At 46.4% G+C, this 26,810-nt stretch overlaps 1 protein-coding gene across 1 annotated transcript in view; it reads right to left on the minus strand.

The window, feature by feature from the left end:
• Positions 1-3,736: 3,736 nt before the first annotated feature.
• Positions 3,737-26,810, minus strand: part of LOC128296846 (protein commissureless 2 homolog) — a 46,314-nt gene continuing 23,240 nt past the window's right edge. The window contains exon 2 of the mRNA XM_053032348.1: positions 3,737-5,634. Coding sequence (XP_052888308.1) covers positions 5,072-5,634 — 563 coding nt within the window. The 3' untranslated portion in view covers positions 3,737-5,071. The remainder of the gene's footprint in view (positions 5,635-26,810) is intronic.

Genomic DNA, 26,810 nt, shown 5'->3' on the forward strand with positions numbered 1-26,810 from the left:
CCCACAAGGTAATTGCCCTTTGGCAGGAGGAAGAATTTCGATTTGCGCACCATTTTACGAGATACTTGGAAGTTTTCGGGTGGAACCAGTACTTCCGTGCGACTCGGAAGTACATTTCACAAAAACCGGGAGCATCCGTTGCGATCACTTACGCTACAAGAGTTCGGTTCCCACGCGCCATTCCCTTGCACCGGGGTATGAGTGCAAACCACGTTTGGGGATATGCTAATAGAATATTTTTCTTCTTGAGCACGTACCTCGTCCCATTGTCCTAAGTAAATAACTCGTTTTCCACGCACCGCAATCAAAGCAGCATATGTTTTGTGGTTTTGGGTTGGTGTGCCACGACCGGCATGGGGAATGGAAGGGAACGGATGAGCGGGAACCACCTTACCGAAGCTTGATGGGTGGGTTCGGTCAGTTTGAGGTCTCAATTCTATTGGGTGTACGAGAAAGTTGGTTGGAACTAAGAGATGCCGAAAAGAATTTTCACTAATTCGTTATTCATTTGTTATGTCATCTGTCATCTGTCATCTGTCAATGGGAAAATCTTATTTAAAAACGGTCACTTCGATCGTTCAAAAGTAACCGTTACTCTTTCCACTCATAACACACAATCCACATCCATTCCCACCGTAAAATAAAACAATTTCAAAAAGCAGCGGCGGATCAAACGGTAGGCGGAGTAGGCGGTCGCCTAGGGCCTCGCCGTGTTGGGGGCCCCAAAAAATTTGTGCCGATTGAGCGATTTTTGAAAATTTTACAACAAAGTTAATTTATAGCAAAAAAAATAATTTACAACGTAAAAAATTTATCAAAAATATCTTCCTTGGTTATATAAAACATTTGTTTCTATGTTATAAATTAAATACAGAGAAGAATATCGACTTAGTGACTTCAAAGTATAAACGAAATTGTACCAGGACCAAGACATTAATTTTCCCGTTGGTCGAGAAAAATTTCTTCGAAAACTACCTGTTTCCGAATGTGTAATACCAGGAGAGCATCCACGGAAGAGGTAGCACCTAGTACAGCAATTTTGCTCGAAAACCGCCGAAAGGTATGCAATGTTTAAACACTAACTTTCCCGTTTTTCGTGAAAAATTTCTTCGAAAACTACCAGTTTCCGAATTTAAAGTACCAGGAGAGCATGCATGGAAGAGGTAGCTCCTGGTACTGCGCCGTAAGGTATGCAATGTTTATACACTAACCTTGCAACCAACTTGCAATGCAATGCGCCGTAAGGTATGCAATGTTTATACACTAACCTTGCAACCAACTTGCAATGCAAGTTTGGTGCATGCAAGAAACTTGCAGCTAGATGGCGCCCAACTTCGTACTTGCATGCAAGCTTGCATGCAAACTTGCATGCAAGTTCTTGCAAGCAAATTCTTGCATGCAAGTTTGCATGCAAGTTTGCATGCAAGTTTGTATGCAAGTTTGCATGCAAGTTTGCATGCAAGTTTGCATGCAAGTTTGTATGCAAGTTTGCATGCAAGTTTGCATGCAAGTTTGCATGCAAGTTTGTTGCATGCAAGCACGAAGTTGGGCGCCATCTTGCGCGCCATCTTGCTGCAAGTTTCTTGCATGCACCAAACTTGCATTGCAAGTTGGTTGCAAGGTTAGTGTATAAACATTGCATACCTTACGGCGCATTGCGTTGCAAGTTGGTTGCAAAGTTAGTGTATAAACATTGCATACCTTACGGCGCAGTACCAGGAGCTACCTCTTCCGTGGATGCTCTCCTGGTACTTTAAATTCGGAAACTGGTAGTTTTCGAAGAAATTTTTCACGAAAAACGGGAAAGTTAGTGTTTAAATATTGCATACCTTTCGGCGGTTTGCGACCAAAATTGCTATACTAGGTGCTACCTCTTTCGTGGATGCTTTCCTGGTACTATACATTCGGAAATTGATAGTTTTCGAAGAAATTTTTCACGACCAAAGGGAAAATTAGTGTTTAAATATTGCATACCTTTCGGCGGTTTTCGAGCAAAATTGCTGTACTAGGTGCTACCTCTTCCGTGGATGCTCTCCTGGTATCGGCAATCTGAAAACAGGAGGTTTTGTACGGAATTTCGTACCAGCCGACGGGAAGTTTGAGCGAGATGAAGGATGCTTTCCGTTTCATCCATCTTCTTCACTCTAGCGATCGCTCTCACGGGTTTGATAGTATGCAATGCAATAGTGATGGGCAAATTTATTCCACACTGCAGGTGTCACCTCTTGAAATACATGCTTTCCTGGTTTCGCAAATCTGAAAACAATTGTGTTGTTCATCGCCTAAAACATCAACATGAGCGAAACAGGTTTCTAAGAAATTTCTCTGATTGTTTCCGTAAAGTAAACCGATTGAAAACTGTACCTTAGGCGAAAAATCGTAGCAGGCGCTGGACTAATCAGGAATCGTAAATGTACGTAAATCGTAGAAAATGTGATCCAAGTAGTGGCGTTATGGTTCTCCTTAGCGCATACAAACGTTTATCTTTCTTATCTTTAGTCTTTCTGAGACTTTGTTGGTGTTGTTAAATCATGTTTGAAGTACATCTACCTAACACCGATAATGCCGTAGCAAAATTATGGGCCCCCCTTTAAAAATTCCGCCCTGGGCCTCCAAGGGGATTGATCCTCCACTGTCAAAAAGCTTTTAGCAAAACTGCATCACACATTTTGGGTGCACCCAATACGGATAGTCCGAAGGGTGTTGTGTGGTAGCAATAAAAACACTCCATTTTTGACCCTTTTTTCCCATCGCCCACAGACCCGGCCCGAAAAGGGTGCTGCGAGTGGCAAGTGACTAACAACCGTGAGGATAAATATGACCAATAAACTACGGCAACCGGTCAATTGTGGGAAAACAGAAAGCGAGAGAGAAAAAAGCAAGAACAAAGCGCTCGCTCAAGTTCCAAGCGACCTAACGTTGATTTTTCCTATTCAAGCGTAACCTAGGTCCTGCATGAAATGAATCCCCGCCCTGGACCGTTGCGGTAGCCGGTGGTCCACGAGTGAACAGTTTTTCATTTTCAACAACCCGCTAAATGCTGCTTCTGAAATGGATACATCTCTTCAGACTGGACGACCGAGAGGAAGAGACGCGCTTGTGGTCCGGCATTAGAACAATGTGTGTATGAATTTCTCGGCGCATTTTTAGCACACTAACAAACACACATACATACAGGCATCGAATTTATTACCATCGTTGTCGGTTTTGCTACGATAAAACGCTTGGCAACCAAACCAAGGGCGGCGCAAGGCCTTTGAGGAGAAGCTCTTAAAAGCTTCCTCGACGTTTTTTTCCTTCACCGCTGCTGTTTTTAGTCGATTGTAAAACTGAATCCCCGACAAACCATCCCGACAAGGGCAGGATGGGTTTTGGTGCTAGCGACAAGCTTAAAAGTTACCACATTTCCCCATTCCTAGCTGTCGCGCCCCATCCCAATCGGCACGTTATCATGGTTTAATGGTTACAGTTATTACACGATAATAGTAAAAGGGAAAAAACCCACCACACACCGCCTTTAAACTCGTCAGCTCATTGCGGGAATGGGGGGAAGGGTGCACACGATCGGCGTATAAAAGCATAAACCACTAAATAAACTAACCATTCTGCACGCTAGCCTAGCCTGTAAAACACAAGCGTAAAGCTAATTTCTTTCCTCGCAAAAGAAACACGTATGAAGCAGCAGCAAACGATGTTTGGTTTTTACATAAAATTTGCATCCAATTTTCACTCGCGCAAAACACAATTTATTATTGAGCTTCCTGGTTTTACACACTGGTGGTGGAGAGTTAGGGTTTCAGGGGTGTTCTTGTTGTGTGGTTTGGTTGAGAATGAGCAATGGGCCAAACACCCACTCACTTTTCCTTCGCTAACAACAAAAAACCTGAACATTCGCTTTACAATTATGGGTTCCGAAAATGCTACTAAATGGAATAAAACACCGTACGTGCCTATTGCGTTCGATGAACGTTTTACAAGTCTAATAAAAACAAAACGCTAGGGAGTCTTTTAAGTTTCCGTCCATTAATCACCGAAACAACTTTTCAATTACACCACGCACGCACTTCCGTTCGCAATCGCTTGAACCGTTATTTTCTTTTGGGAAAGTTTGAACCAAAACAAACGTTTTTGTGGCATTTTCGTTTTTCGCTTTCAAATTTTGTTTTAAAACAATCTTCCTTTTTGTAAATATATCTATATATATATCGTTCTGCATTCTATTCTGATCTCTATCGGCGGTGACTATGAACTGTTTCTCTACAAACTATTAAAGTCATATAACCTAGCACTGGCGGATTCGCTCACGAACTGATGGCAATGTGTATAAGTATAGTCCTGGTATTTTCTTTTTCTTTTAAAACATTCTCTAGCAAGAAACCATCCACTTTGTGCTTCGTTAACACACCTAACACACATATATATTTAGTCTCAGTTTGAATGCGCTTAAATCTTAGACTGAAGTTTTTCGTTCGTCCGCGTCTTCAGAGCATGGTCTGGCACTAACGAAAACTGTGTTAACAATGTGTGCAGAGTGTGCAGGACCCAGCAGGACTGTTGTGATTTACACCTATTGCTTTATCACTACAACTTCCTTCCGGTTTCGTTAAAAATGCTCCTACGAGGGAGAAACAAAATGCAAAACAAAGGAAAATGCGCTGTCGGGCCGGTTCGTTTACGTATATGCCTTTACCCATAGATGTGGCCGGAAGAAAAGAAGCCGGATCGTTAAGTTGTCACATTCAATCGACTGCATTTTTCAACGCCCTGCTACTGAAACTGGTCAGTCCTGTCAAAAAAACGCTGGCGATTGAAACTATAGGAACGAAAATGAACACATGCATATCTCCGCACTTTTGCTCACACCTAAGACAATAACGCGCGCATCTCATTTTTTTCTCTCACGAGCGTACTTCCCACTCGCAGGAAGCTCTACAATAGTACTACCTATATAAATTAATCGTTAATAACACAGTCAGTGATTTGTAATCATCCAGTTGGTTTTCTTGCGTAGTATATAGTTCTATTCCGCTGGCGTGTATATCATGGTGGCTAGTCTTAGCCGTTCGCTTCTTCAACTGCGTCCACCGGCCGATCGCTCGTGCTCGATCGTGTAGTGACACACGTCCAGCTTCTTCTGCGGCAGACGTATCGTGGTGATCGGGATGCCGTGTGAGGCGGGTAACTCCACCACCATGCTGCTAACACCGTGCGTCGACGACGCGTTGGAGGAGATGGTGGATATTTGGCTCTTGTACGGTGGCGGCGGTGGCATCGGCTGATCGGATGAACCGGACTGGCCGCTGCTGGTGGTGGGTTCCGGCAGCGTTTGCTCCTGCACGGAGAGCGGACGAACGAAGTTGTACCGGATCTCCTCGAGTTTGGCCGGATGCGGTGTGGATGGCGCTGTCGCTGCCCCACCGAGCAGATCCTGCGATTCGAACAGCTTCATCACGCTGGGCCGGTGCACTTTGACCGGTTCGTAGTACTTCATCTGCTTCTGCTTTAACTGCTCGATTGCATCCTGGTAGCTCGGCAGTCCGGACACGATCGTGTAGCTGGGTAGGGATTCCGCATCGTACGGTGGTGGCGTTTCGATGTCCATCGAGGACAGCGTTTGCGAGCGCGCCGTCAGCACTGGAACGAGCGAAAGGAAAAGAATGTGTGCAAGGTTAGTGTCGGGGTTACACATAAAAAGATAAAGTGTTATACGTGTTGTTATACGGCGCATTACTCCTCCTAATCAATATACAAGCTGCCTGCCAGAAGTCGACCCCGAGTTACGACTGCAGGATCTCAAGTTCGCCCATAAATTTGTCCCCCTTTTGGACGAGCGGACCCCGCATTGATTAGATTCCTTCCTGCCAAAGCATCTCCATCCAGGGCAGGGAATAAAATCGATCTATTCTTTCGGTTGAGTGCCAATATTAAGTTCCTTCGCACGCCACATGGTACACTTTCAGTCGAACCTGCCGCCCGCTTCCCGACGCTCGGTCAGCACTTTTCATTTCAACAGCACACCCCGTACGCAAGCACGACCAAGGATTCGTCCATTTAATCCAATGTAATGTGCATCACATATGGCGCAAGAAGACGTTGCGTGTCCATTTCTTCCCGCCTGCAAGTGTTGCATTTATTCCCTTCTGCCTGTGCAACTCGAGTTCCCGTTTGTTCACGCTCTCTCTCTCTCTCGCTCTCGCTCTTTCGTGGCCAGAAAAGAAAAGTGGCCAAGTGGGCTCGATTTCCCAAGTACGTCTTCCAACCCTTGGGTGTCGTATTTCTTGCACAAAGTTCCTTTTCTTCCCAGCTTCGCGTCGCCGCGCACAATGGAGGCAGCGGGATCGATTTTTGGTGCTTCCGAGAAAGCATCAATCATTCCGTTGGCCATTTTGAACAGAAAACTAAAACCTACCGTGGTCACCAGCGTTCCCTCACGGCTCGGTGAGCTCCCTCCTAGGCTTGGATGTATGCATACCACTGCCGCGTTTTTTCTTCCTTCGCTTCGCCCCTTTGCGAGACGTGCCCGAGGCCCGATACGGAAAATAAAGATGCTCTACTTAGATGCCAAACATGCCTTGCCGAGCGCCACCAAGATATTTAGGCAATTCTCGCCACCCAACGGGTAGCCACCGTGGAAAACGAATCGTTGGTCATTTTTCATTCCCAAAAAGCATGATCAATGGAGGAAGAGCGACGAGAAAGAAAAAAACACACACACACCGCCGGTACAAAAGAGAACAAAAGGAAGATTCTGCTGCGGCAGAAAGAAGCGATGAGGAAACCGAACACTGAATGCAATTTTTCGTCAAGGAAGTTTAGCACAAAAGAACGATGGACGGTGGCTTGTACCTCCACGAAGGCGCCCATTTCCCTGCTGCTTCGGGGAGGGCGGTTTTCCTTTTTACGGTTCACCCGTCACATTGTTGGATCCTGCCGCTCGGGAACGGCGTCTCGCTGTGGGTGTTGGGGGATGAAATCTCAACCCGATAAAAGGCACCCCAAACTCCCACACGCCATGATCCAATGAAGCGACGGTTTAATGCGTCCGGCAGTAGCTTACTTTAATGGGAGCTTTATTGGAAGCGGGAGGGCTCCTTTTATTGTGCTGCCTTAGGATCTTAGCGCCCGAAAACTCAACACACGCCACCAGAGCGGGAGTGGGCTGAAGGATAAATAAAAGGATATTAATAGGAAAGAATTCACCTCGACAACGAGTTGATTCCCGTTTGAAGAACTTCTAAAGATGGGCGCTTCTCCTCGTGACCGGGGGACGAATTTTTGCACGCCAACCGTTTTGACGGAATGGACGAGGAATTGTTGACCAATTTCGTCTGGCTGCCTGAATCGATATGTCTACGGTCGTATTAGCAAAAGGGAAGAAGTGGAAATCGATTTCTTTCGCTCAGCAACTTCGTCGGGGCCGTTGCGTGATAGCGATCTTTAGCATGCCCATGTGAAGGTGACACACACAAACTGCCACGTGCAGGAATTGGGTGATTTTCTTCTGTTTGCGACGTTCTATCTAGAATTCTGTCTTCTTCGGCACCAAATAGTACCCGCCGATGGACAATTCTATTAAAATTAAACTTAAACGACCCTTTTTCCCAAAACTCTCTCTCTCTCTCAAGTGCAGCGACATTTTCCAACCCAAAAAATAGAACAAACTTCTGTAATCGATCAACGAATTAGGCTTTTTTTAAATTTCCAAGAGTTATTTGCTATTCTTTTTTCTTGTTACGGGTAACAAGCTTGCATATAAAGTGATCCATTAATATTCAATCGAGGTTGGATGACGCGCGGGAACGAGTTGGCAGTAGTTTTCCACCGGTAACGCATACGGTAAAGCGTAAACCGATCGAATCGGATGCGATTGGGTCCGCTAACGTTGTCCAGATCCGTACCCAAGGCATTAGTTTTTCTTTTTGTCATTTTCGCATGATTTAAACTACAAAGTAAATTAATCAAATAGCAAAAATTCGGTGAAAGTTAGCGATTTCTTTTCTCACTTGACATCTTGAAGCCTGGTTACGCGGTGCCAAGACTCTCAATGTCTTTGCTCAAATTATTGTGTAAAACAGGATATTCACTGCTAGCAAAATGCCTACGATAGGGCCTCTCTCTTTAATATTAACTCAAGGTCTTAAGCTCGTATTTGGCCAACCCTTCAATACATCCCTTATTTAGCCCTTTTTTCTTAGCGATATGATGCAGACCAATTGGTGAAGTTTTCTGGTAAGTTGTTCGTGATCTCCACAGTCATTTTGGATGACACATTAGTAGAGCAGGTGAAAGATGGAGAAGCTCTCGAAGTTTTTTTGATTAGTTTACTCCTTGCAGTTACTTGATCGCAATTACTTGATTCAGGAATCAACAGCACTGCTATCGAGCAGTTCGCTGTTTACTGCTATGGTTTACGCTTGTGGTCACACGACCATATCGTATGATGTACTTTTTTTGGTCAGGCACTGTCGTAGTGCTTATCGGGAGAGAATCTTCCTGCGCCTGGAGTGTGTTCTTGGGAGAGTGTGGGACGAACGGCATCGATACGCAGCCCCCCATGCGTGCATGATCGTAACTCTGCTTGTGCGTACGATTTGCTTTTGTTATCGTTGACCTTATCGTGCTCATCATTTGTTTTACATTATCTCTCTTGATCGTTGATCTTCATCCTAACAATACGATCGGTAGTGCCTCAGTCAATTTCGGGCGGTTGTGGCACAATGTTGCAAATTTTAATTGCCGGTGCAGTTGTTCTATTTGCGCGTTACCTTGTGTGATCTATCCCTAATAAATAGAAACATACGTTTTAAAAACGAGTGAATTTGTATATCATTGTTGGACAATAGTGGTTTCCTCCGGATGGTGAAAGTGGGCCTGTTAAGTCCACGTGCACGTGGTAAAATCTATGCTCCGGTACAGTGATGTGTTGTATCGGAGAATGGTTGTGTCGAGTGATCCATATATTGGCATACTAGAGGCCTACTAGGCATAGTGTTTGCAACCTTAGCAGACCAAGCGAATCTTTCGCAAATCAAGTGTTTGGTTGCTGTGATGTGATGTGTTGTGCAATTTTTCTATTACACGCTTCCTTAGCGGCAAGGGAGCAAATGGTCTCGTATTCGTATAGATGTGTCAGTGTTGTTTTCGTTCCGGGTATGTTTAATTATCTCAGTGTCGGTTTTAGTGTTGTGTTTGAGTGTCGGTGCGTTGCAGCTTCGCCATGTGCTCATAATTGATCGCATCAGTGTTAAGCGCATCGATCCTGCTTAACATATCAGCGATTTTGTTCTGTTTGCCGGGAAGGTGATCTATGGTAAGTACTCGCTTTTTGTAGACAGGGTGTTAAACTTTTAGAAATAATGGCTCAGGACCATCCTTTTCGATTTGTTGTAAAACGCCACGCTATTGCATGGTTTGATACATCAACATTTAATGTCAGTTTGGTGTTTGGTGCGGGACTCGCTTTGCCATAGAACGGATGGCAATGGAAGGTCCTCAATGGTCAAACCCACATCCATTGATGCGCGAATTGAACCCTGTGTGCCTTGGACGTTTCCACACTGGGACCGTGGCCTTCTCGGAACCCATCGGTCGAACACGAACTGCGGCATCCATCCTTCGCCTCGGCAAAGAAAACATTGGAAAACCGATTCGTTATCGATGAAAATGACCGTTGCCGGCAAATGGTTTGGCCCATAATTTGAAAGTTTGATGACGTGACAGTTTAACCGACCCCTGCAAACGGGCCCGGTGCCGTCCGTTGATGTTCGGAGGACTTACACGGTTTTTTACGAGTTGCTCCGCTGCAACGTTGTTTGTCTCTCCTTCGTGGTTGTGATTTGATCCTTTTCTGTGTTTCTTTTTCTATGGTATTTTTCTCTTCAAATGTAATCGCCCGCCCAATGGGATAAGGTTACGGCAGGGAGACAGGTTGCGTGCACGGGACCGGAGCGCTCGGCAGGGGACCTTCACTGTTCTGGGGAGGGAGTTCTGGGCTTTTCCAAACCCAGAAAAAAACATCACAAAACACATGCGGTACAGATCATTACGCACGTTTCTCTTTATTTATCTTCTTTTGTATCGTTTCGGGCCAAACCGAGCCAAACCACCAAATCCCGCCATACATACGGACGTGATTATGTGATCAAAAACCTAACCGTAGAAAGGGATAACGATTAGCATTGCTCGTTTATTTTGTTGGGTTGGCGTGTGTTTTTCCCCAACCCTTCGAAAGACAGGTACAAACAACCACGTCTTTCACCGTGAAGAAAACATTATGTTCCTTGACACACACACACACACAGAATTTCGGCAGAAAAGGTACGCGCAGGTTGGGCGACAGGTTTATAAACACCCACTTCAAATCTCGTGCCCATTCACACACACGCATTTCGACAACTCGAGAGGGATTCCCTTTCTTTTGATGATCTCTTTTCTGTTAAAAAAGCTCTCATTCAACGCACTTGCTGTCGAGATTACACCTTCCCTATTTTGCTCCTTCGTGCTTCGTGCGGTTATCGACCTAACACCAAAAAACAACCCCGGAAAGACCCAAAACTGAAAGGATGCTCTAGGATGCCACCTTCCAACCGATGGATACAAATCAAAACCGAATAGAAACTCCATTAAATAAGTCTCTTGGGATGGGCGGTTGGAAAATAACTGGAAAAATAAAAACACAAATATGACACAAGTGCTTTTTTACATTTTCCCTGCCACATTCAAAAAGGTCTCCGAAAGGTGACACACAAACAAAACAAAAAAGCAGATGAGTTGTGCTAAATCAAGTAACAACTGGGATCGCCTTGGTGACGCTTTTTAGGTTGGTTTTGGCCTGCTTTGATATAACACGAACAGGGGTTGGGTTTTGTTACCCCCTGAGGGACTAGTTGTTCATTTGGTAAGAATTTGTTGGAAAACATTCGAAAACATTTCAAAAGGCATTACATTCAACCAGGTGAGGGAGACAACTGTGTCGAAGCGTTACCATGTGCAATTTGCTGCATTGCATCTTCAAAGCGGCGCAAAGTTCAACGACTTCCGATTCCGGCGACCTGTCAAGTGGACGTTTTCAAATCCCTTCCTCGTTTTGGAACAAATCAAGGCTCCGATGGTTTTCTTTACGGAGCATCATTCTTGATCACTGAGACGTGAAATTATGCAATCAATAGACTCCGGTAGTTACGTTCCAGCATCTTCCCGCCCGAGCACGAGCTGCCGAGATGTTTGAGAGACCCTAACTGGTGGGCTGACTGCCATGCAAACACGTACATACGACACCGGCACAATGGCAGCGTATAATTACAGGATGTTGTCTACGAAATGGAAGCGACCAAAGCCTACCGACCGACCCGCAAGGACGACGGCGCTCAAGGGGAAGCGTATCGAAAACTTCAAACCACAGTATCCATCGTCTTTGCCACGGGCGCCTGCCAGGCAGGGGCTTCCGGTTGGTTTGCTGTCTGGCATGCGACATTCTTTCCCAATCCTCTCCGGCACTGGTGGTACGTTTCGGTTCACTGAGCATTCGTCTGCAGCCTTGGGAGGCAGGATTCCCATCAGTGCAGGTGCTTTTCTCAAGTTTCCAATTTTAAAGGCTACCCAAGCGAATGGAGACATCTCTTCCGTCTAGAGGCAGGTCTGCGTAGCATCCAAGCCGTCCTTGCGCCCTTGTCAGCTTCAACAAACTGTACGCAATTCATCTTCCTTACCGCCTCGAACTCCACAACCCGAACGGAAAGCCCCCTATCGCATCCATACGCAATGGCGCACGTCTTGTCTTTCTTATCAAACCATCATTTACTTTCGGCTCATAATCCCGCATCCCCGGAGCTGATTCCAGCTCAATCACCCACTGTCAGGGAGGACACACGGAGCAAACCCCGAATGTCTGATAGCCCGTGGAAGTAACATTTGAAATGGGGTCCTGGTTTTTTTTTTGCTCTTCTTCTCCTTCACTGAGTGTTACTACTGATTCCTCCCTGCTGAATTTTCCATTAGGAATGGAAAATAGTTTCACATATCTCAGGCTGCGGGTGGTATCGAAAGCGGGAACGGCTGATAAAACAGCCTAGGCAATATTTATCGTCCCTCGACATCTCTAATCCACATCGAATCGCGAAACTTCGATCGAATAAAACGGAGACCAACCCCAGCGTGGGGTGTGCGTGTGTGTGTGTAGAGCAAATGGAAAGCCCTGAAAGTCTGTCCTGCCATTGCGCTAGATGTGGTTACTCTGGAAATGGAAAAAAGAACACCGATGGATGGATGTATCATTTTGAGCCTGGCGTTTGCCGTGGCGAATTCGGAAAAACCTGCGATATGGAAGGAATCCTACCCAGACTCAACAGACCGCGCTGCCGGAGATGACAATGAATGGTTTGACAGACGAATACGTACGCGCACGCAGCTGTACGCACCAACAACAACGGCAGCAGCAGCACCATTCCTTAACAGCAGGAGCGATGCGTGTGCAGATCCCGTGAATGGATTTTGATTCCGATACCGATGATTCCCCGAGGCAATATTTATTTCCCTTTTCTTTTGCTTTTCTCACCCATTTTGCTTCTTATATCGTTGGGTGAATTTCAATCCCGAAATGTATTGCAAGCGCACCGCACACGTATACACCACCATCGCAGCAATCATTCTCGCCTACTTTGATCGGAAATGTAAGTTTCGAAACCATTTTTTCTTCGGTTTTCTCTCCCCCTCTCTCTCTCTCTCTCTCTCTCTCTCTCTCTCTCTCTCTCTCTCGTTCTCTCTCTTCCTGTGGAGTTTTTCTCGGCGGGAAAACGAAGAGAATCCGCAATCGAACTTGGAAGGGAAAAATTCTCGTGCAAACAAATTCGTGAAGGTTTCCTGGCAACGGAAGGTTTTTTTTTGTTAGTGGTGATGGTGCTTTTCCCAATTTTACCAATGCCTGACGGGCTTCAAACGAGGTCCTTTTTTTCGTTACTTTTTCGGGTTCTTTTTCGTCGAAATTCGACGACTATTTGCACGAGTGAAATGAATTTCTATCGAAATGCATTTTTTAGCCTCGGGCAGGGGAGAATGCTGAAATTGCAGTATGAGAATGTAAATAATTTTTTCTGTATTCCTCGACCGAAGCGGAGTACGGGCTTGATTGCGAATAGGTGTGGAAGACGAGGTCGGCTGATTGGGTATGATGGGTGAAGATTAATGGATGTCTATTGCGCACAAACATCGATCCCCAGTGCCCGGTGCTGAATTTGGCAACCCGACAACAGGGCAGGCTACCGATCTTGATGGTGCTACAAATCTTCCCATGTTCGGAGGATTTATTTTATTCATTTAGTGTGCGCTTCGGGGGAATCCTTCGCACCGAAATTTCGGTGCAAACACTTAAATGATTCATCAACGTAACGAAACATCACCCTCGAAGGAAGGATTAGGTATGCATGCTGCTGAAATTGAACACACAATAATAGTGAACAAACACCTCCCGTACCCAGGATACGGTTATGTTATGGGCGGAAAATGAGCAAGTTTCTAGTTTACGCGTGACCCTCCCTTGTGCACTCACGTACACGCACTAATGGATTGTTTGACTTCATTGATTTGCATATCACATCCGGTGCTGCTGGATCCAAACAACACACGCAACATGGCACAAGTTGGCACGAAAGTCCACACAGTGTGGCCGGGGCGAGTCGTAGACAAATGTTTCACCATTATGAGCACCACAGCGCCGGGAAGTTGGACGTCCGACCTGCCCTTTAGGTTAATGTATCTAATCTAAATCGTCTCCACGGTCGGGTGCGTTTAATTTCCTTTTACATTTGCATGCCATCCTGACACGGCCAATGCAGCGGGGAGACTTCCGTGCTTGAGTTGAGCTCCCCGATTCCGCCCTGGGAATTGTCCTTTCCCGAACGTAAGGATTTTGGCAGGCTCTCTCACGTGCTCCACATCTCCGACATTTTGGTCGAGGAAAGAACTAAGGAAATGAACCCATTTTCTCGGAGCACCCATTAGTTTATCCCACTCATTCGTTTCATTGTCCAATGGAAGCACCTTGGCAACCTTCACCTGGCCCATAACCGGCTACCGTACCGCACAGGAACCTCAACTCCTTTCGCTTACCTTTAAGACTCATTACCGAAACCCGTAAAAGCCGGAAAGAACGGAACGGGATTAATTGAATTTTTAAAAGCCCACACCAAAAAACGGTTCCGTCGATCACACATCATTGAGGTGAGCACCATCAAAAAGGAACGGCTACAAGGAAATCAAACAAAAAAAAATAACAATCCCGGAAGCCATAAACAGCCCGCTTATAAAGAGCGGTTTGAGCGAAAAAGTTTAAAGGCTTCCATGGTTTTTCCCTGTTTCTTTTCGACTCAACGCGAAACGAACGTCCTTTCGGAACTGACGTCACCTTGGCACCTTGTGTGTGTGTGTCTTATGATTGCGTCATTGTTGCAATAACTTTTCAATTTCATTGCCACCAGGTACGAAACCGTACAGTCTGGTTCCCGGAGTGGTAGCGTGAAAAACAGGTGTTTTTCTATTTTATGGCCCTCCACACTTTAACCAGCGACGGTGTCCCCTAGCATAACCGAAAATAATGAAACACGTTGAGTTTAAGACTTCCGATACAGGGTAATGTACGGTTGTGGAATGGAATCGTAATTCTTTAAACAAATATATTCCCCCCGGGTACAAACGACACCGGGAAGGATAGTTTACGATTGAGCCATCCAGCTCTGCACACAGTCGGTGTGTTGGCTAATGATTTATAATTGTGTTATGTTTCTCTTGAAAGAAAGGTAGGTAGGTACCTTTTTATGGGAATTATAAAATTGTTCTACATTTTGTTCGAAAGAAAAAATCAAGTCTTAATGATTCTATAAAAAAAACAGTTGTTGCTCATAATACACTTCCCTTCAATTGTCCCACCGAATGAATTTACACAAACAGTTTAAAAGCGATGTTTAATAACTTTGCTGTAAGAATTATACGAATGCAGTTGAGTTTTGAATAAATTATAATAACATCGTAACAATTGTTGCTCATTTTTCTTAATCTTTCTAAAAAAACCACTTCGAAGATTTCTTACATTTTTATAAGTCTCTTAAGTGGTAAATTTTAATTAAGGACCCAGTGTACGGTTTCACCAGTTAATTGCAATTAAAGAAAGTCAGCTCAACCATCAATTTGTTAGACGCCTATTGTCTGATTCCAATACTTCTGCCGGTACACCGGGTTGTTGTTGACGAATGATATTTTTCTCTCTTTTTTATTCGGTTGGGTAATTCGAACACTTTTTTTTCTAAAAACAGAGCAAACCCCACCTATAAAGCGCTTGACATCGGATACCCGGCTGGGTTTCACCTTTGGAAAACCCTCTTAACACAGCACTGGAGGTGTTTGCTGGAGGTTTTTAGCTAACGCTTCCCCGGAAATGCCTGACTCACGCCTTTCGTACGGGTGTATAAATACATTTTCTCACCCCCCCTTTAAGCAGCAGAACGGATGCCACTTTCCCGTGCAACGAGGGCAAGTGAGTGCCGGTGAGTAATTAACCGGAAGAGTTGTAGTTCCGGTAGGATGGCAATCGAGCTTGGCGAAAGGCAAGGAAAGCTCGAGTGGGTGCCACACCACCGATGATGTACGTGATGATGAAAAATAAAACAATTTCCCTCAACCCCCATCGGGTGGCATTCAGGGTTGGCTGCTTGAGAAGCGAAATTCCATCCCTCTGGTGCCGTGTCCTTTCCACGCTGGTGTGTAAATCTGCACCGACACCGTTCGGTCACGTAAAATGTTTCCTTACTGTCGTACAAGTGCGTCCCTTGTGCGCTCACTTTATTCGATCGTTATTTATCCTTGCGAATGTACCAAACCGGATCCGGCAGTCATGATTGCACAGGGAAAACGCAATCTAGATTGGTGCTCCGAGGTTCTATTGTTAAATTGTCTTCTATTCTTCCGGAGTGCCACGAACCTACTACGGGCCAGTTGAATCTATCCCTCGATCCCCCGAAATCCGTACATTAGAAATAGATAATGAGTAATTTAGATTTCAGTTCCCCTGCCAGAATTCAAGACCCAAGGCTGGGGACACTCCAGCTTATCGCACGGTTGGCTGTAATTTAATTTCTTCTAATAAATTTTGGGCCTGCCTTCCGTGGCGTGTTGAAAATTGCGGAAAATACAATCTTCCCCGAAATCGAACCGAACGGTCCGGAGCCTTCGAAGTCTCAAGTCGTCCACCCCTCGGTTGTTAGATTAGCTTCGGATTAATTTTTGCACCATTCATCGAAATTAAAAACGGAAAAACCACTACCATACATCCACTGGCCACCTGAGGTTGTGTGTGTGTGAGAAAATGGCCGTGTTGTGTGGGCGTACACGAAGCAGTAGCAGGAGGTAAATAAATTACATCCCAAGGATTATGACACGCTTCCGATTATTTCCCTGACGTATGTCCGAGGAGCGTGTGCTTCGGGGCCGGAAGAAAATGGAATGGAACGGAAACGGGGCGGGGGACAAAAGAAAACTGTGTCCCAATACGAAACGATATGATGAGCCAAATTTATGCTTCCAGCGCAGTTTTGAAGCTTGAACACAAATTGGACACACAGTGCGTAATGAAAAGTGTGCGATTTATTGTAATACTTTCTCTTTAATACCGAATCTTAATTTAAAACTTTTTTTTGTTAATTGTCTGCTAACATTTGCGCTTTGAACCGGAACATTTTAACTTTCTTTTTCCAGCACAAGCAACCTGTTGCGCTTGTTTTGTCCTGCACTGTTGGTACATCGCAAGAAAAGCATGAAACAACCTAACTCAACAAATAATTCCATCACGGAAAAACCACAAAACCGAAGAGGAAAGGAAAAATAGCTTAACGATTTCGAAATATTTTTCTTCCCGGGTAGATGATAAAGAAGAGAACAACTTCTTTTTCCCCATTGTTTTTTTTTGCAAACAAAAACAAAAGCTAGACAGCTGGCTAGAGATGGAGAAAAAAAAACTATGCTTGAAGGAATGGAAATGTTAAATGAAAGAGAGAGAAAAAACACACACACAAAACAACTCATCTTGTATTTAATTTTGTGGGGCGTCTCCACAAACTCCGTCCATATTCCATCGTCGGGGACTTTGTTGGGATACGCGAATCCTTATTGCGAAGGACACCCTTCAGCTCCAAACTTCACCCCAAAACCTCAAAGACTGACGAGGGCGAAAGTTTCTTTGTTGCTGGACTGTTGTCGCAGCACTAGCGGGCTGGTGGGATTTTATTTTTCATGAAGTTACCATAAAATTTCACTGCTGATGATCGTCGTCCATTATGTAGCGATATTTATAGCACCGAAAAAAAAAACATAGTAACCGGGCGAGAAGCACATCGGGAAACAAGCAAGCGATGGGGACGCATTGTCCACGTGCTGTTGTTTTTGCATCGCCCGAGTTGGGGCACAAACTTTCCGATTTCTGAAGCCGCCTGTAAACAAACGCGACTTAGGACACGGTTTCAGGAGGGTTTCCAGACAAAAAGGACGTCCTCGGTCCTCTGCACCCCATAACCCCACCCTTAAAACTTTCAACCGAACCCACCGACCGGCCCGACATTGTTGGCTGGCGAAGGAACTTTCGAGCCACTTCCACCAAACCGACAGTGGGCTAAAGATGACGTAAAAAGGTGAGATTACTCAACGGTCGCATTTTCGTTCAAGATTTGTGTCTTAAGCTTACCGGGGTGGCTTAAGGTATTGCGCGTATTGTGCACGCAAAGATGCCGTCTTTCCGAGAATTAAGGACAACGGCTGGCAGCTTGGGTAGCTTCGAAGCAGTGCTTCTCTCGGCAGCGCCTTGTCTTTGCCCCGACGCACAACTTCTTGGCTGTGGAATTAAATAAATTTTCGTTCGACTTTAGCCGTTGTGTGTGCCACCCTGACGCGCCTGACGGGCCTGTTGACAGTGCAAAATGACGCGACGAATAGGAGGAGCATGGCCTACTACTACAGTTTCCCGCTTGGCATAGAACAATTGGGGGAGCGAAGCGTTATTTATTCGCGTGGTTACCATAAGTTACGCTGAGGGGTAACAGGTTTTTCGAGTTGGCCAATGCTGCACACAACAGGTTTCGTGTGCAGCGTCTCGGAACCCCCGGAGGTACCTCCATCGCATAGCAACCGCCCGACGGGATTAGGGTCGGCTGGAAACCCCGCGTGGATGAGGTTTTTGTTTTTCACGCCAACGCTACGCAGCATCACCCCAACCCCAACATCAACGCCATCGTTTTCGGCGCGAAAAGTGACAGCAGTGCAAGGCGGTGGAAATATTTGTCCTCTGAACATTGGTAACCGGGGTTTTAAGGGGACTTCTGTGGAAGGCTTTTCCGGACCAAAAAAAGAAACGGAAAAACAAGAAATAAAGAGGGGATGAAAATAAATTTCGGAAGATGTCGAAGAAACCTTCTCCCATCCTTGACCGTGGTGTTGCAAGGGACAATAGGTGGGTGATGAAGCGGGCCGAGAAGCCGTCGGTGTACAGGAGAGTGGTCATGAATATTTATGCAAAAACCCCACTAGGGAGCGTACAGATCCCGTCGTAATGAGTTGACTGTCAGTATTTTCGTTTTTAATTTCACGGAACCTGGAATTCATTTATCATCCCATCAACCAGCTACCCCGACATTCCGGGGAAGGTGCGTGCTGGAGGTGACCTGAATCTGGTCCGGTCCGACTTCCTTCCATCGCGGAACCAGACACGGAAGCAGAGTTCCATTAATGGATATTATCGAGCTATATCCGGATGTATCTCCACAAGGACTCCTCCCTCCGAGTACTTCCCCTTGCACAGCGAACCGGAAGGTATGACGAATATTTACCCCCTGCCCGTCTATTTCCGACACCACTTACCTCCTCCTACTCTTGTCCACGAAAATTCAACCCATTTAGTCCCCCGGGAAGGTTGTAACATCCGATACAAGCGCGCCGATAACAAACCCCATCGAGCGCGCCATAATAATAAGTAGCTACTTCTTCGCGCGCGTTTTATGCTGGCCTGACCTAACCTTCGTGCCACCGATGGCATCCCCCCCTCCCTCCCTCTACAGCTTCAACACGCTTTGATCCTCGAGAAAACCAACAAGCGTTTTTACGGGGCTCTTCTGTTTTCTTGGGCGAACTTGCCGGAACTGCTTTTGCTGTGCCCAATCCGGGCACGAACATCCCAACCGAAAACATCCCCCATTTTACATCGCTCCGTTGTGTTGCGATCCTTCCGATGAATAATAATAATACACACACAGTGCCTGCAACATACAGTGTCCCTTTTGGTAGCTTTGAACCTGCTACTTCTGCTGCTTGACATTCACGTCACATCAAGTGTAATAAATAATTTTCCTTACAATCTTGCCTCGGTGCTGCGCCTCGGAACGTTCCCGTCCACCGTTTTCTCCGGCACGCTCAATTTTGCCGTCGTCAGCCAATATTGTTATTATGGGCTAATCTTGCAGGACGGGGGCACTGGCTGGCTGCGAAAAGGGATGAGAATCAACGATGGACGTGAACGCGTGTTTCGGTGCTGGTCACGTTTGCTGCCTTTTATGATGGATTTAATTTTTATTTTAATTTAATCTGTCTACGCGCCCATCCTTTCCGAGCCCGGCCGACACGTACCAACACAGCCTGGGCCAGTTGTTGTGGGCAGAGGGACCCCATCAGTAGCGATGGATTTATTTCCTGCGTATTTTTTTTTCTTTTATTCCACGCTTTGCTTTAAGCCCTCTTTACCAACGGTCACCGTTTTGTAGCCTAAAGCAGGGCCCAATTGACTTAAAAAGCACTCCACGGCAGAGGAACAGGAAATGGCGTGCACTCGGTTGATCGCGAAGGTTCACGTTTCTGGCCAGCTACGTGAACTATCGCACTAATGACCAAGGTTGAGCTTTCCTGGCACCTGTGAGCTGTGAGCTGTGAACTTCAAGATGGATGGTGTTCGATTTCCCGCCATGGCGAGCATCACAGCAAGCCTTGGGAAATATGTTCACACAGTGTCTTCCAGCGGACGGGCGAAAAATCGATAGAACGATTCTTTTTCCCATTCAGACTTAGATGGTCCTCGATTTAGATCGCCCTCGTGTCTGACACAAATGTCATCCGTTGTTTACAAAACCTGGGAGCCGGGAGGACAATTTTCGCAAGACGGACCTGTGGTGAGAACGTTCAAGTGAAATGGAATGGAAGCGTGTTTTTCTTGCGGTGAGTGTGAGAAAATGGACACCAAAAATGGGGGTGAGGTGAAACTTGAGAAGGTGAGAACCACTCTCACGATGCTGCAGCAGTCTGGCTGCTGTAAACAAAACATCGTTTCCGATACATGTAGCCCGGGTTGCGCTCCCTAGACGCATAAGAGGTCGTTAGGAATACGAGCCATCTTAGACAGACCGAGTCCACTTGTGTGAAGAGCAGTGCGAGATCTTCGGTTACAGGCGGCGCGAGTAGTTGCTGTAAGTAAAATATTGATATTTTTCTGCTCGAAGCATCATGAATCTGGTAGAAACAAAGTTGTTTACTTTATGCACTGGCATCGTTACTCCTTCGAAACTGTTATTAAACGTGTAACTAAATCCTTCCGGGGGCTGTACATCGGAAACCGGGCATAAACCGGGCCCTCGCTCAGCCCTGTCGCTTCCTCGCCCTGTTGGTTCCAAACCAAACCTGGCGTAAAATTTATTTCCAATCTGTAAATCTAATCTCCACGAACGTGCATTGTCCCGTTGTTGTACAGTTGGTGCTACGTGAGGCACAAAATTTACAGCATCATAATTTACTGCCCGCTCATAATTGTTCGCTCGCAGTGCCGGGAACGAACCGGGTCAGCGGGAGGATACAAAACCCCAAAATCCCCAACAAAGTTAATTACATCTCGCTTTGATGCAGCAAAACTGCAGCTGACGTGCGTGAGGGTAAAGTGTTCATTCGGCCGCGCAAAAAGCCCGCGCCCAACGGGCTATAACTGTCGGCAATAATTTAGAGTCATCATTATCTCTACCAGCACGCACCGCGTGTGAGCCATCCCTACTGGCGCGTTGCCAGACAACGACAGTCAGGTGGAGCGGTCACCATCGGTATGCGCCAATAAATCAAACATCAAAAAGCATCGAGGAACCGGAAACACGTACCCGGGTAAAGCTTAGGAAATGGAATCGCGGGGTAGAGACCGCACGGTTTAACCACAAAACGATCGGTTAGAGTGGCACAGATGGACAGAACGCCAAACAACCGTTCTGTGCTGTAACCGTTCGTCGTGACGGGAATCGCTTGCTGACTTCGCTGCCTTGTGGCACGTAGACGAAAGTGGTATGGACGTGGTTTTGGGATCTACACGGTTCTGTGAGTGCCCGCGGTGTTTGGGACAAAACCCAAACATCCGTAAACGATAACGATCGCCACCGCTTCTGGGAACAATCTCGGCCGAGTATCATCCTCCCCGGAGGGTCTACCCAGTGTCCGAAAGCCAACCGAATCCGGTGGCGTAAATCCATCGATAGCAATCAAATCCCAATAAAGTCCAGTCCAAATCTACATAATTTGATTGTGTTGACATATTTCTAATTATAAATCAATGGTCGATTGCCTCGAACCGGGACGTAGGACGTGGTTAATTTAGAGACCGGCAGCAACTGAAAGCCCTCTGGAGCCCTCCGGAGAGTTTCACTAATTGTGTTGGTCAAATCAATTGATGAACATCAGTGAAGCTGATCGGCTATTCTGGTTGGCCGAAGCGGACCTCCTATCATCCGCCAAATCCGGAACGTAATCAATAAAATAATACAAACTACAAAGGAACTACGGTATACATACCACCGTAACAATCGTAAACTAAAGGGCAAACTCCGGTCCCATCGGTCTATCTCTCTCTCACGCACGAGGCCTATTTCAACATTGTTCTGGATCGCAACAGCGCTTTGGAAGATCGCCCAAATTCGTTGAAATTAAAATATGATACCAAGTGGGGTAGGCATAGTCGAGAGAAGCGTTCTTCATGCTGGCTGTGGATCGAATTTCCCGTAGCCTTCCGATGTTGCGTCATCTCGTACGCTGGCAAGATATTTTCGCGTGTTTTTATGAGTTACGATACCGAAACTTTAAAACTTTCTCTTGCATCATTCTACGCTGCGGAACGGCACCCTTACGGGATGTTGGAACGGAAACACCACCCATACGGGATATTAAATTGGGCTTGAGTCATGCTGCCGCCCAGCTGGGGCTCTGGTACGTCCACTGCCGGACGTGTTCTTGTGGTCCCCTCACCCTGGTGAAGTGTGGTTGAAAAGAGGAGATTAATTAGTTTCCTTGAGAGATTTTAATTGCATCAACCAACGAACCGTGCCGCGTCCTGATTGATGGGACGGAAAGCGTCCGGGCGCTGTGGTAGAGAGCCGCCCGAAGAACCTCTAGGGATGGAAAGATGTCCAATCCCTCCTCTAATCAATCGATCGGATCCATGCATTATTCAAGAAACGCCTCATCGATTGCCTGTTGTGCATGTGTGACAAACCTCATCATCGCACCTTCTTTCGGAAATCGTCGCCAGGGTCGCTCTTAGAGTTAGGGCAGAACTCCATAATGAGAATGAATCAACAGCATTTATCCCCTCTCGTTTTGGAATCGATACAAGAGGATAGCAATCGTCGTCCCTCTTGAACACTTCCATCGACGGTCCTTGGACAAGATGGCTTTTTGTTTTCCAATTTTGTGCCGGCCGGTCTGGCCGTTCCTTGGGAATCTTCGTAAGGCCATTGGAATCTTATCCCTTCGAACTGCTTGCGAACACGCACCCGAGAAGGCAAACGCGTTTGCTATTTCATGGGTCATAGAAATTACTTGCTGACACACACAAACTCGCACGGCACGGCCTGACTCTTGGCAGCAGCAGCAGCTTCCGTGCGGTGCGTTTTTAGGGGGAAAAAGCAACAAAGTTTGTGATTGCTTCTCGAGCGGCCAAGGCGGTAAACAAAACAACCATCAGGCAAAAGGGGCTCTCTTTCCCTTAATGCTGTTGCTGCTGGGAAGCAAAGTGGGAAAATTGCTTCCCCTTTTTCCTTGGCCGGCTTCTTGCGGTCTCGTACCCTCCTCTCCCTCCGTGTGTGGAGATGGATGATCATAATTTTATTTTTATTACATTTCTTCCCGACCAACCATGCAAGCGTGTACCGCAAAACTAACCCCCGGTTAGGAGGGTTTTTCGGTTCCAAATAGCCGAAAGATGACGGTCACTGTTGGCCCCTCCATGCCATCCATCTAGCGAAGGGTAGCAGGGGCAATTTTTGGATGAAACGGATGAAAAACGCACGACGAAAGCCGCAAGTACAAATTGCATGACTCACATTTGCGTGCTCCGCCAGCGCCTGACCGCGAAAACCTTAACGAGGCCACTGGAAGTCACAGATGGTACACCGACATCCGATGATTCCGGGCCGGTGCGGTTTCCCGCTTTAAGGAGCTGATCTTTTCATTCGCACCAGATGGTGCGTTCCTTGGTGGTGGTTGGTTGGCAAGTTCTGATACTAAACTGTACCGCGTCTTGTACGTGGTGGTGATTTTTAATTAAGCTTAACACCGTCAAGGATTAAGTCGGGAATGTGTTCCAGGGAATTGGTGCATTCAGAGGATAAGTACCATTTCTTTTCCAATGTGACAGCATAATTCTTGGTGCCTGGATGGATTTAATCCGCTGAACTACATGGACAGCAAACAGGTGATCACACAGTGTGCAAACTTCGTATCATCAAACGTCAAAGACTTCTGGACATTTATTACAAAATTATATTCAGCCGCATAATTCCCATTACTATCAAAAGGATGCTTCACTTCTGGCCACAGCCAATTTCAGAGTGCGTCGCCCACTGTGCAGCAGAATCTTGAGTAATGCCCATGAGTAGCTCACGCCCCATCAAAGATAAATGAATCATTCAAACCGCCAAACACAGCGAACGCGCGTATAATTTATCGATAATCTCGAGCAAACAACAACAAAAAAACACAATTCACCGTAAACCGTACCAGGTCAACCGAACCGGAATCAATTCGAACAAATGGACCGTGGCAGCGGCCCGGATGAGATCGCTTCGCCTAATCCTCCTCCGGCCGCGGAGCGCCATGTTTACAAAGCGGGCAATTGTCTAGCAGCAACAATTATCCTGTAAATGCCTACTTACGGCTACGTCTTTGAATGCGTTTCATCGCTTAATCAAACACAACAGTCGGGTTTTCCGGGAAGCCCGAAAGCTGCGCCATCCGGAACGATCTTCCCGACCGAATCGCGAGAGAGCCATTGTGATAAATTGTGATCGATAATGGTGGTGTGGTGCAGAAAGAGGGGGGAAAATCGTTAGAACGGCCATATTTTAGAGGCCTCCGTATTACCGCGAACTTCTAAGCCTCACCGTACGCAAATACACTTGGCGATCGGAGGATGGAACACTCTGGTCGATAAATCATGCGGACTGTATTGACAGTGGGTTGGGAAGCGTGAGAGATGCTGTGTAAACGCATCAGAAGTAGAAGGAGGCACTTTTTTCCATCCCCCCCCCTATCACTATCCGGCACTGTATGGGCACCGTACATAGTTCCGTGATGGATGTGCTGTCCGGGTCCGTTATTAAAAAGCAATATGACAAATAAACGGTTCTCCCTTGCATTGGCACCTGCAAGCACGCGCTGAAGGACGTCCAGCTTGAAGGCGGCTTGAACGGTCCGTCGCTGTAATTACACACGGGGGTTGTAATTTCTAACGGCGGCAAAAAATTGAACTTTACCGTAACCACTAGCGAGGTAAACAACCGAGAACGCGGTTCTCGGTACCGTGGTCGCCAGATCTCTCCCGCATTAGCATACCCGCGATCGATTATCGAGTCGTCGTCTATCCGCCCCGAAAGGATTTAAACCTATTATAGGATGGGGGGTGATACAGCGGGACTATTTCCCAGGTACTTTTTTCTGTTTTCTGAGATGAGATGTAAAGCTGTCAACACGAATCTGTCCGCGTGTGTCTTTTCCTCGGCGTCACCCTTTAATTCTACACGTGTACAACATCAACAACGTACACTACTGCACAGGAGATAAGTCAACACAGCGCGTGTCTGATGATGTTCAGCCCGAAAACCCCCGAAAAGTTCGTTCCGGTAAATGTTCCTATGACCCACCGTTCGCATCATAACCCGTTCGCGTGCCTCATTCATATTCCAATCCGGCGTGGCATCCAGAGTGCATGTTTGTGTAGGAGGAAAAACGGTTTGCGGTTGGGCTCAGGTGATAAGCTGAACGATTATGCAAGAACACGCCACGGCAGGGCATCTGGCACTTTCCAGTCAGTCTGCTAAAGGGGGTGGGGACCAGTCCATGGGACCATTATTTACCTTACGTAGCGACCCGAGGAACTACCCTAGAAGTAGTTCAATTCCAGTTGGAACTCAAGGCTGTTAGCGGACTGCTTGGTGACGGGAGAATGGGAGTTAGTAGTGGCAGAAGAGAGAAGAAAAAAAAACACTTATGATATGTAACGGCGACCCCTGTTCCCTGTCCCTGTTCCATGTTTTTTTCCCCATTTCCAACCCCCAGAAGCCGTCTGAGCCGCTTACACCGTGCGACAGATTCGACAAAAGACGAGTCTCGTGCAAGAAATTTTTATTCCTCCCGTTTCATTTGAACGCATCAAAGGGTACCCACCACCACCACCCTTAACGAAGGATTAGAGGTCTGGTGCTCGTGACGCAAAGGGCCGCGGGAGTGCTGGGAGTTTTTTTTTTATTCAGTTCCATTCTAAATATTTATCCACCCTAAAACTGCATCGGATGCGGTGCGTCGGGGCGATGGAAAAACGAGCAAAAGCCCTGCTTACCTCAAGTGTATTTGGTTTACCAGCCAGTGCCGAACCTGCTTAGGAACACACACACAAAGGAAAACCCACAAGACCGCAATACTTTATTTCAGGCGAAAGAGGGACCGAGAGGAACGGAAAGAAAAACCACCCGGAGAGGACACCACAAAAAATAAAATAAAACCGAAACAAAGTTGTAAAATATGGAAGCCAAATTACTTAGTCACAAATTGCTTGCTGGTTTTTTCGGCTTTTCGGCTTATTACTCTTTACTACCCGTATTCCGGAGAGTGGGAATGTGACGACGGTTTAGGTGCCGGAAGGATCAACACCCAGCATCAAGCCCACCCACCCCCCTGGACTTCCACCTGCATTGCGCTCCTCCTGCTGCAAGGATATGTTTAATTTCGTTAAAATGTTTCTCTTTTCTCTTGAATGGAAAACTTCCCGTCCCGTGTGTGTGTGTGAGTGCGTTTTTTTGGAACTCCAGAAAAGTTACTTCCTTTAAAGAGGGTGCTTTGCGCTCTGTGTGTGCGCGCGCCAGTGCTTCTATGTAAATAAGTCCCCAGACAGCATTGACATTGAGCAGATGTCACGATACAGAAACAGATCGCTTAAGGTGGTACAAGATAGTGGGTCAGATACTGGAGTACTCCACATGGTGACATGGGCATTTCCGGTAGACAAAAAACGCACACACGCATGAAGGTTGCGCACCTCGTGTGGCGCACAAAGTTCTTCCAAATAAACATCTTGTTATCAACACCAACACCTTCCATGATTCATCCTTGGAGCAGCGGACATTCCAGAATAAGAAAACACTGTTGATAACTTGCCAGACCCGCGTGGAGTCAATAGGTCCTTGGGCTGATGTACTGGCCCATGCCGGATTTCTTATCACCGGAGTGTTTTGTTCGAGAGCACCAGGATGTCTCTCCGTCTAATCACCATT

The sequence above is a fragment of the Anopheles moucheti genome, chromosome 2, assembly GCF_943734755.1.
Source record: "Anopheles moucheti chromosome 2, idAnoMoucSN_F20_07, whole genome shotgun sequence".
NCBI classification, from domain to species: Eukaryota; Metazoa; Arthropoda; class Insecta; order Diptera; family Culicidae; genus Anopheles; species Anopheles moucheti.